Raw genomic sequence first — 16,669 nt, 5'->3', positions numbered from 1 at the left:
GACTGTGGCACTCTTGATTAAAAAAGAAACACACAAAAGTTGGTAGAAACTACTGAGTCTGTAAAAAGATCGATGAGCAAAACATACCATTACCACCAATGTATTTTAGCAAACGATCTACTACCTCCACATCTACACAATATATTGCAAGCCACCATATGGTGCATGGTGGAGGGCACCCTGTACTACTCCTAGTCATTTCCTTTTCTGTTCCACTTGCAAATAGAGCAAGGGCTGTCTGTGTGCCTTCATATGAGTCCTAATCTCTCTAATTTTATCTTCATTGTCCTTACACTAAATGTATATTGGTGGCGGTAGAATCGTTCTGTAGCCAGCCTCAAATGCTGGTTCTCTAAATTTTCTCAATAGTGCTCCTCAAAAAGAATGTTGCCTTCCCTTCAGTGATTCCCATTTGATTTCCCAAAGCAGCTCTGTAATGCCCACGTGTTGTTCAAACCTATGGGTAACAAATCTAACAGTCCACCTTTGAATTGCTTCAGGGTTTTCCTTTAATCAGACCTGGTGTGGATTCCAAACACTTGAACAGCACTCAATAATGGGTCGCGCTATTGTTCTACATGTGGTCTCCTTTGCCGATGAACCACGCTTTCCTAAAATTTTCACAATAAATCAAAGTTGACCCTTCAACTTCCCTGCTACAGTCCTTACATGCTCATTCCATTTCATACTGCTTTGCAACGTTTCACCTAGATATTTAATCAATGTGACTGTATCAAGCAACACACTACTAATATTGTACTCAAACATTATGGTTTGCTTCTCCTATTCACCTGCATTAACTTGCATTTTTCTACCTTTAGAGCTAGTTGTTGTTCATCACACAAACTAGAAGTTTTGTCTAAGTCATCAATTAGCAGTGTAGCACCGTGTCAAACGCTTTACAGAAATCTAGGAATACAGAATCAGTTGTCACCCTTCATCCATATTTCACAGGATCTCATGTGAGAAAATGGCAAGTTGAGCTTTGCACAAACGATGCTTTCTAAAACCACACTGATTTGTGGACAGAAACTTTTCTCTCTCAAGGAATTTTACTATATTCAAACTGAGATTATGTTCAAGAATTCTGTATAAAACCGATGTTAAAGATATTGGTCTGTGGCTTTGTGGATTCATTCTTTTATGCTTCTTATAAACACAAGTCACCTGCGCTTTTTTCGGGTGAGATATTCATGAAAAATGCAGGCTACGTAAAAGGCCAGTACTGTAGAGTACTCTGTCTAAAACCAAGATGTGATTCCTTCAGGACCTAGCAACTTATTTGTTTTCATCTCTTTCAGTTGTTTCTCTAAACCAGTGATGATTATTACTATGTCCTCTATATGGAAGCCTGTGTGATGGCCAAATGACGGTATGTTTGTATGTTGTCAATTTTACATAGGATCAGAATTTTCTCAGGTTCTTGGCAAGATCTATTACTAAAGTAGTTATTGTGAACTTCGTGTATCAATCTTTTTACAGAAGCATGAATTTTTATTAACTTTTGACTGTCATCATTTACCCATTTGCTTTTAGACCAAGAGTGCAACAGCATTTGCTTCCTCAGTATTTTTCGAATTTTGTTGTTAAATCATGGTGGGTCTTTTCTGTCCTTAATCCACTTACTCAGCAAATACTTCTCCAGAGTATGATTTACAGTCCATTTAAACTTTGCCCATAATTGCTCTACATCCATCATACTCTAACTGCATGATTTCAGTGTATCGTCTAAGTGGGATTCTAACAACTGCCTATCTGCTCTTTCTGGCGGAAATATTCTCCTAGCCTTTTTGACTGATTTACTAACTTTAGTAATCACAGTTGCTACGGTAACATGATGGTCACTAAGCCCTGTACCAGGATATTCCAAAGGGTTATGACCCAGGTGGCAAAGAGATGGGAGTTGGTGTGGCATAAGGATGGATGGTAACTATGAGGTCAAAAATATTTCAACTGCATGTGGGCTTTTTTTCGGAAAATGTGTTCAAAAGAACCAGAGAAAATTCTGGGTATACATGAAAACACTAAGTAGGTTGAAGGCCCCTATCCACTTACTTGTTGACCAGTTTGGTGTAGCAATAGCAGAGAGCAAAAGAAAAGGCAAAGTTCTAAATATCATGTTTAAGAATTCATTCATGGAGGCCAATGGAACAATCATAAAATCACTTGATGTCATACAGACATCTGTATTGATGATATAGTAATAGACATCCTTGGCATACAGAAGAAACTGAAAGGGTAGAAAACAAATCAGTCAAGAGGTCCAGATGGAATTCCAATACAACTTTACAGAGAGTACTCTACGGCACTGGCTCTTAAGTTAGCTCGCATTTATCAAGAATCTCTCACTCAACGCAAAGTCTCAAGCAACTGGAAAGAAGTGAAGGTGGCTTCTGTATATAAAAAGCACGAAGTACGGACCTGCAGAATTAAAGAAAAATATCTTTAACATTGGCCTGCTGCAGAATTCTTGGAACACATTCAAGTTTCAAATATAATAAATGTCTTGAGAAGTAAGAACTTATGTTCACAAATCAGCATGGATTTAGAAAGCATCAATCATGGGAATCTCAGCTTACCCTTCTCTCACACAATATCCTGCAGATCATGGATGAAGGGCAACAAGTAGATTCCATGTTCCTAGATTTCTGGACAGCATTTGACACTGTGCCCCACTGCAGACTGTTAACAAAAGTAAAAGCTTACAGCACATGTTCCTAAATATGTGAGTGGCTCGAAGACTTCTTACGTGACAGAACCCAGAACACTGTTCTTGATGGCTGTTCAGAGACAAGGGTAATGTCTGGAGTGCTCCACGGAAATGTGAAAGGATTGTTCTTATTCTCTATATACATATATGATCTGATATCAATATAATAGAGGGAAACATTCCACATGGGAAAAATATATCTAAAAACAAAGATGATGTGACTTACCGAACGAAAGCGCTGGCAGGTCGATAGACACACAAACAAACACAAACACACACACAAAATTCAAGCTTTCGCAACAAACTGTTGCCTCATCAGGAAAGAGGGAAGGAGAGGGAAAGACGAAAGGATATGGGTTTTAGGGGAGAGGGTAAGGAGTCATTCCAATCCCGGGAGCGGAAAGACTTACCTTAGGGGGAAAAAGGACGGGTATACATTCGCACACACACACATATCCATCCACACATATACAGACACAAGCAGACATCTCACAAGCAGACATATTTAAAGACCAATGTGAAAGGATTGTTCTTATTCTCTATATACATATATGATCTGATATCAATATAATAGAGGGAAACATTCCACATGGGAAAAATATATCTAAAAACAAAGATGATGTGACTTACCGAACGAAAGCGCTGGCAGGTCGATAGACACACAAACAAACACAAACACACACACAAAATTCAAGCTTTCACAACAAATACATATATGATCTGAGAGACGGGGGTGGGGGGGTGGTAATCTGTAGCTATTTTCTGATGAAGTTGTCATCGTTCAGTGACTGTAGGACTTTGGGATGATACAAGATGACTTGGACAATATTTCTAAGTTTGTGTGATGAATGGCAGCTTGCTCTAAATATAGATAAATGTAAGTTAATACAGATGTGTCGGAAAAATGTTCCATAATATTCCAAGACAGCATTAACAGCGTACTGCTTGACACAGTCACATCAATTACACATCTAGATGTAACATTTCAAAGTGATATGAAATAGAATGAACACCTAAGGACTGTAGTAGGGAAGGTGAATACTCGACTTTGATTTATTGGGAGAATTTTAGGAAAGTGTGATTCACCTGTAAAGAAGACTGCATATAGAACACTAGTGTGACCTATTCTTGAATACCTGCTCACATGTTTAGGACTCCCACCAGGTTGGATTAAAGGAAGACATCAAAACAATTCTCCGCATTATCTCATGGACAATTACACAGTGTGGAGGCAGGAAAGAGGGGAGGGGGGAGAAGGAAAGGAGAAAACACATAACTAGTTTACTAAACATCAAAAAATTGAGTGAAGTGGCCGAGTAAGACATGATTTCTGTGGCTCTGTATGAAAGCAATATTTTACTGATTTTCTCCTACAGATCGGGCATTAGGTGAACAGATTATGTTCTAAACAGCCAAAAGGTTGGGTAGTTGACTTGGGGCAGGGGACCAAACAACGAGGTCATCAGTCCCATCAGATTAGGCAAGGATAGGGAAGGAAGTTGGTCATGCCTTTCAAAGGATCCATCCCGACATCTGCCTGTAGCAATTTAGGGGAATCACGGAAAACCTAAATCAGGATAGCTGGACACAGGTTTGAACCATCATCTTCCTGAATGTGAGTCCAGCCACCTAACTTGGTCAGCCAAATGACAAATGCAGTGTACACTGATGTAATGGAGAGTCATCTCCTTCTAAGAATTCAGTATTGCCTGGTTGTGTCTGACTCTCCAAAGTATGACAACCAGTTCGACATTTTAGTTGAAAAAAGCATGACAGTGACTGATCTGCATCACTGTCTGCTCTCACTAGTAGTAGATGCTGACTATTATTCTTGCTCCACTGAATGGTGATGCCTGTTATTTTGGTTTTGGACATTTTGACAGCTTGATAAATACTTTAATCATGGCTGTGAAAGAATTTCAGAATCCCTTGGAAACAGTACGGGTATGCAAACTTTATGTAATTTAGAAGTCATGTACACTGATACTTGAACAGTGAAAATGTTACGGGTATTCTCAATGTAAATTGTTTTCATAAAGAAGGTCTAATATTTAGAAACAAAAAAATGGTTCAAATGGCTCTGAGCACTATGGGACTCAACTGCTGAGGTCATTAGTCCCCTAGAACTTAGAACTAGTTAAACCTAACTAACCTAAGGACATCACAAACATCCATGCCCGAGGCAGGATTCGAACCTGCGACCGTAGCGGTCTTGCGGTTCCAGACTGCAGCGCCTTTAACCGCACGGCCACTTCGGCCGGCTATTTAGAAACAAGCAACTGATAGTTTCTTTGCTAAATTGAATCATCTGACGACTTTGTTTAAGTAGAATATAAAGCAGAGGATAAAATATAGCAGAACAATTTAAATTTGTCGAAATCTGGTAATAACAGTTGAATAAAAACATTATCTACACTGTTTTGTTCAAAAATATATGAAGAAATATACAGAAAATTCTTGACAAACAAATGAGTTACTTTTGGCTATATGAAAAGTTTAATCAATGATCTATAAAAGTTTTATCAGGTTAAAAATTTCACAGATGTGTAAAAAGCTAAGTACATGGAAACTTCTTGCGTTATTCAGCTGTGCTGTGAACTACAATCTGTAGACTCCAAATAAAATTGCAAGTATAGTGACAAGTGCATTAATACATTACTGTGATGGAATTCAAGATGCCCCCAGAAGCAGTATGGTTGTGCATTAGAATGTAAATTAGAAGTACCGTACATCGATTATTAAACTGTGTCAAGTTGTTTTCTGTGTAAGTGGCCTAGCTGATAACACAACGATAGCTTGACAATCATTATTCATGTCAAGAATATTGACGATACTGAAAAAAAGTATGGCTTTCTGAAAAAAAAAATTGCAGACCACTCAGCCTTTTACCAAATTATCCACTACTTGTATATGCCATTTACAGTAGCATTTTTGATACAGATCAATATTTTTATTTTATAGAGCTTCCACAGCTGAAGTCCATGTTGCTAAAATATATATTCTCTACTAGCTAACGGGACTTGGTAACTTTATTTGTATTTTTTTTATACATACATTTTAATATGCTGTCTAATTAGCTGTGTGCTGTCAATATCAAATCCTCCAATTGGCCAAAGTTTGTATTACTATGACCATGACACATTCACACAGACTGCTCTACATTAAGAGAACATAAATTGTTTCCAGATGACCTGGGGTGTGAAGCAGCTATTAAAATCAAGCATGTTGTGCTTAGCAGTGTATTCTGTGTATTCTACCACTGGGTGGTCAGCTATGTTCTTGGACAGTTCAGCACTGGCTGTTCATTTTAATGGACAGTTGGTTGGTAGTCATAACCACATAATAAGCTGTGCAGGAATTGCACAAGAACTGGTATGTAACACAACTGCTTTCACAGGTGGCACTGCCTCTGACAGTGTAGGACAAGACTGTGACGGAACTGGAGTATGGTGTGCTGAGAGGGTGTAACAAACAGGTCTTGTACCAGGATATTCCAAAGGGTTATGACGCAGGTGGCAAAGAGTTGGGAGCTGGTGCAGCATAAGGATGAATGGTAATTGTACACAGACAGGTTGGGTAGCGGAATGAAATAGGATGTTCATTTCCCGGCTTCAATTACTTATAATTGTGTCTAGACATGAGGAACATCGTACGTACAAGCTTTCCCATCTCTCCTAAAGTGGTACATCGCTGCCCACCAAATCTACACAATGTCCACATCCAACTTCCTGTTACACCCATTACCAACCCCCTGCCACATGGGCCATAAACCTGTGCAAGCCTGAGGTATGAGTCCTGCCCCATACAGCCAGTGGATTAGAAACAAATTCACATGACATGTTAATAAGTAGCATGCAAAAAGCCATAAAAAAGTTTTTTGTAATAAGTATTAATCCTAATGCTCACTGCAAAAATACACTACTGGCCATTAAAATTGCTACACCAAGAAGAAATGCAGATGATAAACAGGTATTCATTGGACAAATATATCATACTAGAACTGACTTGTGATTACATTTTCACACAATTTGGGTGCATAGATCCTGAGAAATCAGTACCCAGAACAACCACCTCTGGCTGTAATAACAGCCTGGGCACTGAATCAAACAGAGCTTGGATGGCGTGTACAGGTACAGCTGCCCATGCAGCTTCAACACGATACCACAGTTCATCAAGAGTAGTGGCTGGCGTATTGTGACGAGCCAGTTGCTCAGCCACCATTGACCAGATGTTTTCAATTGGTGAGAGACCTGGACAATGTGCTGGCCAGGGCAGCACTTGAACATTTTCTGTATCCAGAAAGGCCTGTACAGGACCTGCAACATGCGGTCATGCATTATCCTGCTCAAAAGTAGGGTTTTGCAGGGATCGAATGAAGGGTAGAGCCACGGGTCGTAACACATCTGAAATGTAATGTCCGCTGTTCAAAGTGCTGTCAATGTGAACAAGAGGTGATTGAGACGTGTAACCAACGGCACCCCATACCATCATGCCGGGTGATACGCCAGTATGGCAATGACGAATACACGCTTCCAATGTGCGTTCACCGCGATGTCGCCAAACACGGATGCGATCATTATGATGCTGTAAACATAACCTGGATTCATCCGAAAAAATGACGTTTTGCCATTCGTGCACCCAGGTTCGTCGTTGAGTACACCATCACAGGTGCTCCTGTCTGTGATGCAGTGTCAAGGGTAACAGCAGCCATGGTCTCCAACTGATAGTCCATGCTGCTGCAAACGTCGTTGAACTGTTAGTGAAGATGGTTGTTGTCTTGCAAACGTTGACTCAGGGATCGAGACGTGGCTGCATGATCCATTACAGCCATGCGGATAAGATGCCTGTCATCTCAACTGCTAATGATACAAGGCCATTGGGATCCAGCACAGCGTTCCACATTACCCTCCTGAACCCACCGATTCCACATTCTGCTAACAGTCACTGGATCTTGACCAACACGAGCAGCAATGTTGCGATACGATAAACCGCAATCGCGATAGGCTACAATCTGACCTTTATCAAAGTCGGAAATGTGATGGCACGCATTTCTCCTCCTTACACGAGGCATCACAACATCGTTTCACCAGGCAATGCCAGTCCACTGCTGTTTGTGTATGAGAAATCGGTTGGAAACTTCCCTCATGTCAGCACGTTGTAGGTGTCGCCACCGGTGCCAACCTTGTGTGAATGCTCTGAAAAGCTAATCTTTTGCATATCACAGCATCTTCTTCCTGTAAGTTAAATTTCACGTCTGTAGCACGTCATCTTCGTGGTGTAGGAATTTTAATGGACAGTAGTGTATTTTTAACTCTGAAGGTGAACATATGGTTGTTTGAGTTAGGTAGCCCACTAGGCAGTAATGAAACACACTGTTGCTGCAGTCATCAATCTGGAGACTGGCTTAATACATCCTTCACTAGTCTTTCTTTTGCAACTATGTTTTGTAACTAGAGGGACTGGATAAAAATATGGTATCACCAACAACGCAACACATTACCATGCCTAATATGATGTAAGAAACTGACTGAAATTCAAAACAGCTTCCAGTCATCTCGGAATGGATAAATACAGGTCCTATGTGATTTTCAAGGGAATCTTTCACCATTCTTCCTGCAAACTAATACCATGTTCAGGTAGCGATGATGCACGCGGAAAGCAATCGTGCATCCTTCTCTTCAAAGTAGACCACAAATGTTTAGTAATATTGAGATCTAGTGACTGGTGGCCAGATGAGATGTGACAATTCACCCTCATGATCATAACACATACCAATCCAATGTGAGCTGTGTGAATAGGGGCCCCTATAATCTTTAAGCTCAGCATCGCCACAAGGGAGCAAAAATTAACCATCAGATGGACCCATTCAGTGAAAATGTACACATAATTCTTGGCAGTAATGCAACTTTGGAGAGTATCCATGGAACCCACAGGATACCACAATATGGTTTCATTACTAAGATGTAAGCTCAGCCATAGTTTGGAAACAGTATGAAACAAGATCTATCTGATCAAATAACTTTCTTTCATTGCTCCATAGCCCAGGTTTTCTGACTTCAGCAGCACATTTTCCAGTTATGGCCATTTGAAACCCTGATGTGTGGATTTGGAATTCCGTCTCACCCTGTGATTCCCTGCTTCTGGCATTTCCTTTGTGTTGTTTTGGTGCCGACAGGTTTCGCAAGTGCGACATTCAATTCTGCAGCTATCGTCCTCTTCTTTTTCCATCACAATTCTCTTCTACAACCACCTGTCACATTGGCTCAACACACACAATTTCGTCTGCATTGTGACTTAGTAGATTATGTTTTCTGCTTTCCCTGATGCCGTATATATCTTCGATATTATGCCTCTTGAAATGCCAAATACTTCAGCTTCCTTGTTTATGAAACCATCCACCATAGGAGCACCAGCAATTTGCTCACATTCAAATTCACTTAGCTCCAACATAATGCACTTACATCACAAAGGACACTGTCCTGACCATGACTGACACTTGTAACCTATTGAGAAAACTGCACATGTGCCATACATGGGATACCACAGCTGTACAACAGCATAACCTGCAGGCTTGGGTAGATCTGCATTTATGCTTGCATCTGGATTTATGTTCAAGCGTGCGTTTCTCATGATGTTTCCATATTTCTGTCCAGTCCTTATACATCACTACACCTATATGCATTTGAATCTGCTTACAACTTTTGCCTACTAACAAACTAATTATTCGTTGATAACTCATATTCTCACCCATTAATTTATCCCTTCCTTTAGTCAATTAGCAGCAATCAAGTTATTTTCTTCCCAATTTGATTCAGCACTTCTTCATTAGTTACTTGATCTATAGATCTTATCTTCAGCATTATTTTGTAGAGCTACATTTCAAAAGCTTCTATTATTTTCTTGTCATAAATGTTTCCCACCATGTCTCACTTCCGTATCACCAAAAATATAATTTCAGAAAATCTTCCATCTCAGTAGTGTTTTTCTTGCCATTCCCAGTCCACACCTTAGTTATGCCAATGTCAATTATCTTGCTGCCCAAATAACAAAAGATACTTTCAGAATCTCAATTCCTAACCTAATTAACACAGTGTCTTATAACTTAATTTGTCTACACTCCATTACCCCTGTTTTACTTTCATTTATAGTCATCATTGAACCTATTTTTAACTGCTCTTCCACGTACTTTGTCATCTGTTGCAAAGTACCACATCATTGGTCAACATTTAAGTCTTTGTTTTTTCCCTCTGAACTTCAATTTCACTTTCACAGTTCTGCTTGGTTTTCATTAGTGCATGTTCAATGTACATGCTGGAAAGGGTGGGGGGCAGGGTACAACCCTATCTCACTCTCCTTAATTACTGACTATTTGTCATATGCTTCAATTCTTGTAATGCAGTTTATGTACAAGATGAGTAAGCTTTCTCTCCCTGTTTCTGTTTATTTTATTTCAAAGAATGTATTCAAGTATTAAACTAATTTCCAGTAATATTCACACACACAGACACTTGCCTTCTTTGAAAGTGGAATGATTAAATTTCCCTTAAAGTCTGTCATACCATGCACATCAGATGTAACAGTTTTGACATGGTTAGTTCTCACAAGGATCTTGATAATTCTGAAGGAAAGTTGTCAACTCCATGTGCTGTCAAATTCTTCTTGTAGTACTGCATCACCCATCTCATCTTCTTCCCTTTCCATAATAATGTGGCTTTCCTTTATATTGCCCTTCTATGCATTCATTTTGCCTTCCAGCATTATTGTCTTTGCTTTGGACTACACTACTGTAATGAAATATTGTATATAGTTTCATCCAGGAAAAGAATCTACATTGTGAATTAGTTACGGCATGGCTGCAATCTATGGGAACCTCCTCTCTTGAAACCATATGGTCAACTTTCATTCAACATGGAGCCTTGTATTTCATAAACAATGGATAATATACTCAACCATTCAGACTGTAAATAAATTAAAAGGTTCAGTCTGGAAATTGCTCACGGGTATTAACAAAGTTTTGCTCTACCTTATCCTTTCTCCTAGGAGTGGGCACCAGAAAGGTAGGCAGGCGAGGTTTTGAAGGGATGGAAAGGACGAACTAGGCACTAACAAATTCTGTTTGTTGGGGTGAGGGCTGGAGTGTGACTGGTTAGCTTAATCAATAGGGTATCACCAGAAGAAGACTGTTCTAAGCTCAAATTCTGGTTCTGTACAAAGTTTTAATCTTTCAGCATGTTCTGTAACAGTAAAGACCACACTGCAGAGGGAAATATTCACTCAGGACGATCTTTCTTACACCAAGATGAAGAAAGAACATTAAAAAAAGTTGCTGATGCTGACTGATACTGCTTTAGATGGCTAGGTGAATAGAAAGAACATAATTTAACTTAATTATTAACACAGATTCAATATTATGAAGTGCACGTACAATTGCTGGCAACTGTAGTTTTACCTGTTTTATACAACAGCAAAAAAGAGTTAAGGAAAATTAAACACTTGAGTTCAGTACCATGTTGACATTAAAGTCATTAGAGAGAGACCTTTAGCTTAGTTGGAGAACAACATGAGATGCAATCAGGTTTGACAATGTTCAAGGAAACATCTGAGCATCTACCAGGAATGATGGAAACAAACAATGGAAAAACTAATTCATAATGGCTGGATGAAATATGAACTCAACTCTACTGCTCAAGCATGAGCCCACTGTGCTATCTATCATGCCACTTTGCTCAGTAGAGATTCATGTTATCCAGTCAAATTCCAATATAGTTTCACCAAAATATAGATATTTAGTTAACGTTTTTATTTCCTTACAGACAATCTATTACTACTGTAGTGAATGTAAAGTACTACATGTATTCAGAGACACATAAACTAGGACAACACTAAAAATATGTGCCATATAGAATAAAATTTTAAGAATAAAATATGAAACACTTAAATATGGATTCACTGTAATCAAGATGGTTGGGTAACGGAAGTAAAACATGCACAACATGTAACACACATTCAAAACTCCTATGTTTAGCAATACATCCCAATCTAGAAATTATTTCTGGCAAAAACCCATATTACCAGACACATTTTATTCATAATTGTAATGTGACTTAATGCTCAGTAAAGGTAAACCTTCAATTAACAAAAACATTTAGTAGCCATGTGTATACATGTTCTCATGCAGGTCTTCCTGTACAGTACTAAATGCTGATTCTTTTTTAACTCCATTGTCAATACCAGATGTAGCTAATAGTCTCAGATAACAAGAATCCATGCTATTTAAAACATTCAGTTAATGCAGTGTACCATACAATAACAAAGCCTCAACCTTAAGTCTTGAACAGTGTAAGCAAGTAATTAAATGGAATTTTGAACCTTATGTAAACATATTTCTTTAGTTATAAAACTTCTCTCTACAACACTTGCATACATGTACTGAGATTGAAAACATGTTCATTCTAACTCAATACAAAAGAAACTGAGGATATCATCTCACCCAGACAACAGCATGCATTCTATCAAGCTAAAGTATCTGCATTCAGTTTAAGAGTTCCACAATGTTGAAGCAAAAGTTTTCAGTAGGATAAAAATTTTACTTTTGCAGACTTTAATTATTGTTACCATCAACAAATTATAACAGCTCACAAACTGTGAGTTTGTAAAATGATTTTCATAACATACTGTTTAGCAAGACTGGTCACTGAAAGTGTCAGCTTGGCAGAGATCCATTATGAAATACTTTACCTCAATATTATTCACTCAAATTTCTTGTCTATTCCTTAGACTCATGGCACATTTTAATTATCATCATAAAAATGACTATCTTATTACAATTATGTTATTAACATACTTCACTCTTGGTGTTAGTTATGTCCAAAGAAAAGTGTACTATATGGGATTGCCTTATACAAGACATACTGATTTGTATTTTTACTTAAACATGTTTGAGGAATGAAGTTTGCACATAATTCACTGTATGTTTATAAGAAATAAATTTAATTTTCCACATTACTAATTATGACACAAGCTACTTTTAAAAAATAATGAATACCTTTGACTGCAGGTGCGTTTCGGGAAGAGTGTCGCCCCTGCTCACCGTCCACTGGTGCAGCACCAGCTGAAACAATAAAAGAACAAATTCAACATTACTCTGTTATCCAGGAAGTGGCATGTAAACATTTGAGAATATGATAATATTTTTGGGAAAGACCATACAACTTAATCCACACACCAAGTAAAACATAGACTAAAACAGACATAATAATAATGCAAAGAAATTTCAAGGACTTGTTTCTTCTACTGAGTTGTAATGCCTGCCTTACACCAATAATCAATTCTGACTCCACCACTAAACTGTTGACGTCATGTCACATTGTGAGTAATTCTGGACATCTGGCACAGAACATATTCCGCTTTAGATTACAGAAATTCAGGCTAGCAATAATTTATTCTAAGTGTATTGCACAATGTAGTGATGGTGGTGGTGGTGGTGGATGTGGTGGTGGTGGTGGTAGTGTCGGCGGCAGCAGCAGGAGCAAGAAAAGTAATAGCAACAGAAGCAGCTTTAGTCATCTGTGGATCACTTTTACACGGCAGTGACGCTACAGTTTAAAAAGAAAAGATATAATTTATATATAAAAAACATATATGTACAAACAGGTCTAGTTTGTCATGGTTGGGACAGGTATTCCAGCCATGACCTTATATTAGGAGCCATCCTGGCATTTGCCCAAAGCAATTACGGGAACCGACGGAAAGCCTAAATCAGGATGGCCAGATAAATATTAAAGGCTTCATTCTCTTGAATAAAAACTCAGTATGTTGTAAACAACACAACTTCATTCAATTAATCCCCAGTGTTCAATATTGTTTTGTTTACATATTATTGCACAGAAATTATTTGATAATGTAAAAAGCTATTGCTACACTTATTATTTCTCAACATAGATCACTGCACCTACACACTATCAGAAAGAGAAGGCTATATTTCCATGAAAAAAAAATTGAAAAAGTGATACAGTAATAACTGAGAGGACTTCAAACTGGAAGCATTAGTTATTTTCCCTTGCGTACTTGATACTTCCCTGAATCATTTATGACAAACTACAAGTTGCTTGTTTCTTGCTGACCATTTCCTCAGTCACTTGTCGAAGCGTAGCAACTGCTGTCAACCCAAAGATCCCCCCTCCTCACAACCCAAAACCAGAATGGGAAAAAAAGGACTCACCAACCACAAAAAATGCTACATACGGAATCTGTTTTATTTAAGTCAAGACATAATCATCACAAACATCCAATGAGAATGTTGACAAACTGACACATCAAACTTAACAGTGAAATTTGTCCATCAGCAAACTACAGACAATTGAGTTTAATTGGGAACTAACGGATTTATCATTCTTTGATAAATGATTCTAGAAGACTGGTGTCTTGATCTAACTTGCAAGTGGATGTGTGGTCTGTTTGAAATCTGTGGTACATGCAGCATATCAGGACTGAATGGTAAACAACAGATCATTGCTACATCTGTAGAGGACGACAAAAGATTCATAGCTGGTAATGACACACTTCGGACAGTGGAGCAGGTGACCACCCGGTACACTAGTTGTCAACCTGACTACGTATTTCTCATAAATATCCACTGCATACTAATCACTGAAGCATTGTTTCAACATGAGTGCTGACTGAACAACCATGTCACATGCAGGTTCATTTGCAGAAACAAATCACACCTAGTGCAAAAAGTGTCACAAGTGAGTGACTGTGAAATGAAAGAAGGTGTATGTATTTGACAATGCCTAGTTTCTATTTGACTGAAAATGACTACTGCGTTTGGTGACTTCTTGAAATTGTATGTGTATTATGTGTTGTTAATAATGTAGGATGGTGGTGGATGTTGGTATGGTTAGGTCCAGGCTTCCATAGCCTGAATTTGGACTTACGATGGTGGTAGAGAAGTGTACGGTTTCCAACTATTCCTGTATGACATGTGAATCTGGCACTGTCTTACTTTTTACCAAATAGTGAAGATATATTTTAAGACCACAGGGCACGTAGCATTCCTATGGCAGGCTGGTGTGAAGAACACTATGCAGACTTTCACTATTACTGATGAATCCTGTATCTCTCCGAATATCATTCCTGTTGAGCATTTGTAGGACTTGGTATACGAGAACATGTGGTAACTCACCACTTAGCAAACCTCTGTACTGATATCCAACACAACATCAAACACACTGTGAATGGTCATACTCTGTGACGACTACTACTGATATTGTTTTAATAACAATATCTCATCAGATTTTTGTTGTGCAAAGGCGGAAAATGGATGTACGCAGTATTATGCAGGTGGTCATAATTCTTGTACCCGCATTACACATACAAATTCAAAACTGTGTAATCTCTAACACGAACTATTTTCACAGAAAAATACATCAAAAAGTGAAATATACACACCCACAATAATTTTCTGCATATTGCGTAACTAAAGGCAGTGTCTCAGATATCCACATTCGAAGTAAGATTTTAAAATGTATCATCATCGTACATATTAGTGGCACGCTTTCTGCCACCAGCTCTGGAGGTAAACTTCCGTTACTTATCTTAGTTACTTAAATGGATTATTTATTTATTGCTTACAATTAAACTAACAATTAATTTCTCCTGTATTTGATGATGTGTAACTGATATCTAGGCCACATCTTTTATCTATCCGCCTAAGTAATATTTATTTTGATTATACATTTTAATTAATATTGTAATCCCCTCTTTTTCTCTGTTCTACATCTTTTCCCTTTGATCACATGGTGATGGGTCTCTGACTCAAAATTAGCAAGAATTTCTATTGCAGATCCTCACAGTTGCATGAACAATTAGACTGATAAATTATTATAAACGGCGAGTTCTACGTCAATTCATTTCTTACAACAAACCACTGATGTGTCCGTATACAACTTATATCATGTTTAGTACGAGTCTAGTGAATATAGCTCAGTGGGTACTAAGATATGGGCATAAAATGAACTGTAATTCGACATCGCTGCTAAATGTGCTTCTGCTGACATTCCTCAGTTTCTGTCGTCTTGGCTATGGCAAATTCTGCTGCATGTGTAGGAAGATGACATTAGAAAAAAATAAACTAAGCTTTTGAGGAAATACTGTTGGTTGGTTGGTTGCTGTATTTCTGCCACTACTGATAATCAACTCCCTTATTGCCGTGTTCGAAACCCGCAGTTATGGATAAAATATATAAACTAGCTTCTTATAATTTCAAATGCACTACGACTGAAGGTGTGCCCGACTTTTCTCCCTCATACTGTCATTAATGGTATGTCTCGTACAGAATGCGGGTGCGTCCATGAAAGCAGGCACATGGGCACATACGTATACAAGAACTATTGTAGCGAACGTAACCTCAAATCACAGTTAAATCAGCTTTTGTTTGTTACAGCTGAAACTGTACACTCAAATACACACAACAATAAATTACCCCGCCAGCACGGTACATTTCAACATTTCCAGAGCGGCAGAGTCGAGAACCGCATGCTGTCAAGCAACAATCAAGTAACCGCTGCAGTCGAAAGCGCAATAAACATTTTTGTAGCACCGTGGAAATGGATTCACGGAAAATATAGAGGTTGCATATTTCTGCTTTATCAGAAGCCATCGTATTTCACTAATAAAAAGATGCCCAACGAAAGTTGGGGCGGTATTCTGAGCCACAAAATGAGACAAATGCACGTGTTTCTGAAGAACTAAACAATATATGTAAAACAAAACCCGACACATGTGTACTGGGAAATTTATGAAGCCGGAGAGTCGCACATTTTGCAGCCGTTAACGGTTAACTGCAAGAATGTCACGCTATGAAGCCACGTGCAGAGATGCAAGTCCTCGACGCCTGCCGCTTTAGCTTCACCGCAGGACGAGTCTCGAGTCGGAGCGTTCGGGAGCGGTTCGTTGCGT

General features: G+C 38.6%; 1 protein-coding gene across 25 annotated transcripts in view; it reads right to left on the bottom strand.

Moving 5' to 3' along the window:
- Positions 1–16,669, bottom strand: part of LOC126248660 (MAP7 domain-containing protein 2-like) — a 421,589-nt gene that overhangs the window by 133,327 nt on the left and 271,593 nt on the right. For all 25 annotated transcript variants that reach the window (XM_049949858.1, XM_049949865.1, XM_049949867.1 and 22 more), the window contains exon 2: positions 12,756–12,821. In XM_049949858.1, coding sequence (XP_049805815.1) covers positions 12,756–12,821 — 66 coding nt within the window. The remainder of the gene's footprint in view (positions 1–12,755; positions 12,822–16,669) is intronic.

The sequence above is a fragment of the Schistocerca nitens genome, chromosome 3 (genome assembly GCF_023898315.1).
Source record: "Schistocerca nitens isolate TAMUIC-IGC-003100 chromosome 3, iqSchNite1.1, whole genome shotgun sequence".
NCBI classification, from domain to species: domain Eukaryota; kingdom Metazoa; phylum Arthropoda; class Insecta; order Orthoptera; family Acrididae; genus Schistocerca; species Schistocerca nitens.
The sequence above is the reverse complement of the archived record's forward strand: the minus strand, read 5'-3'. Positions and strand labels throughout refer to the sequence as shown.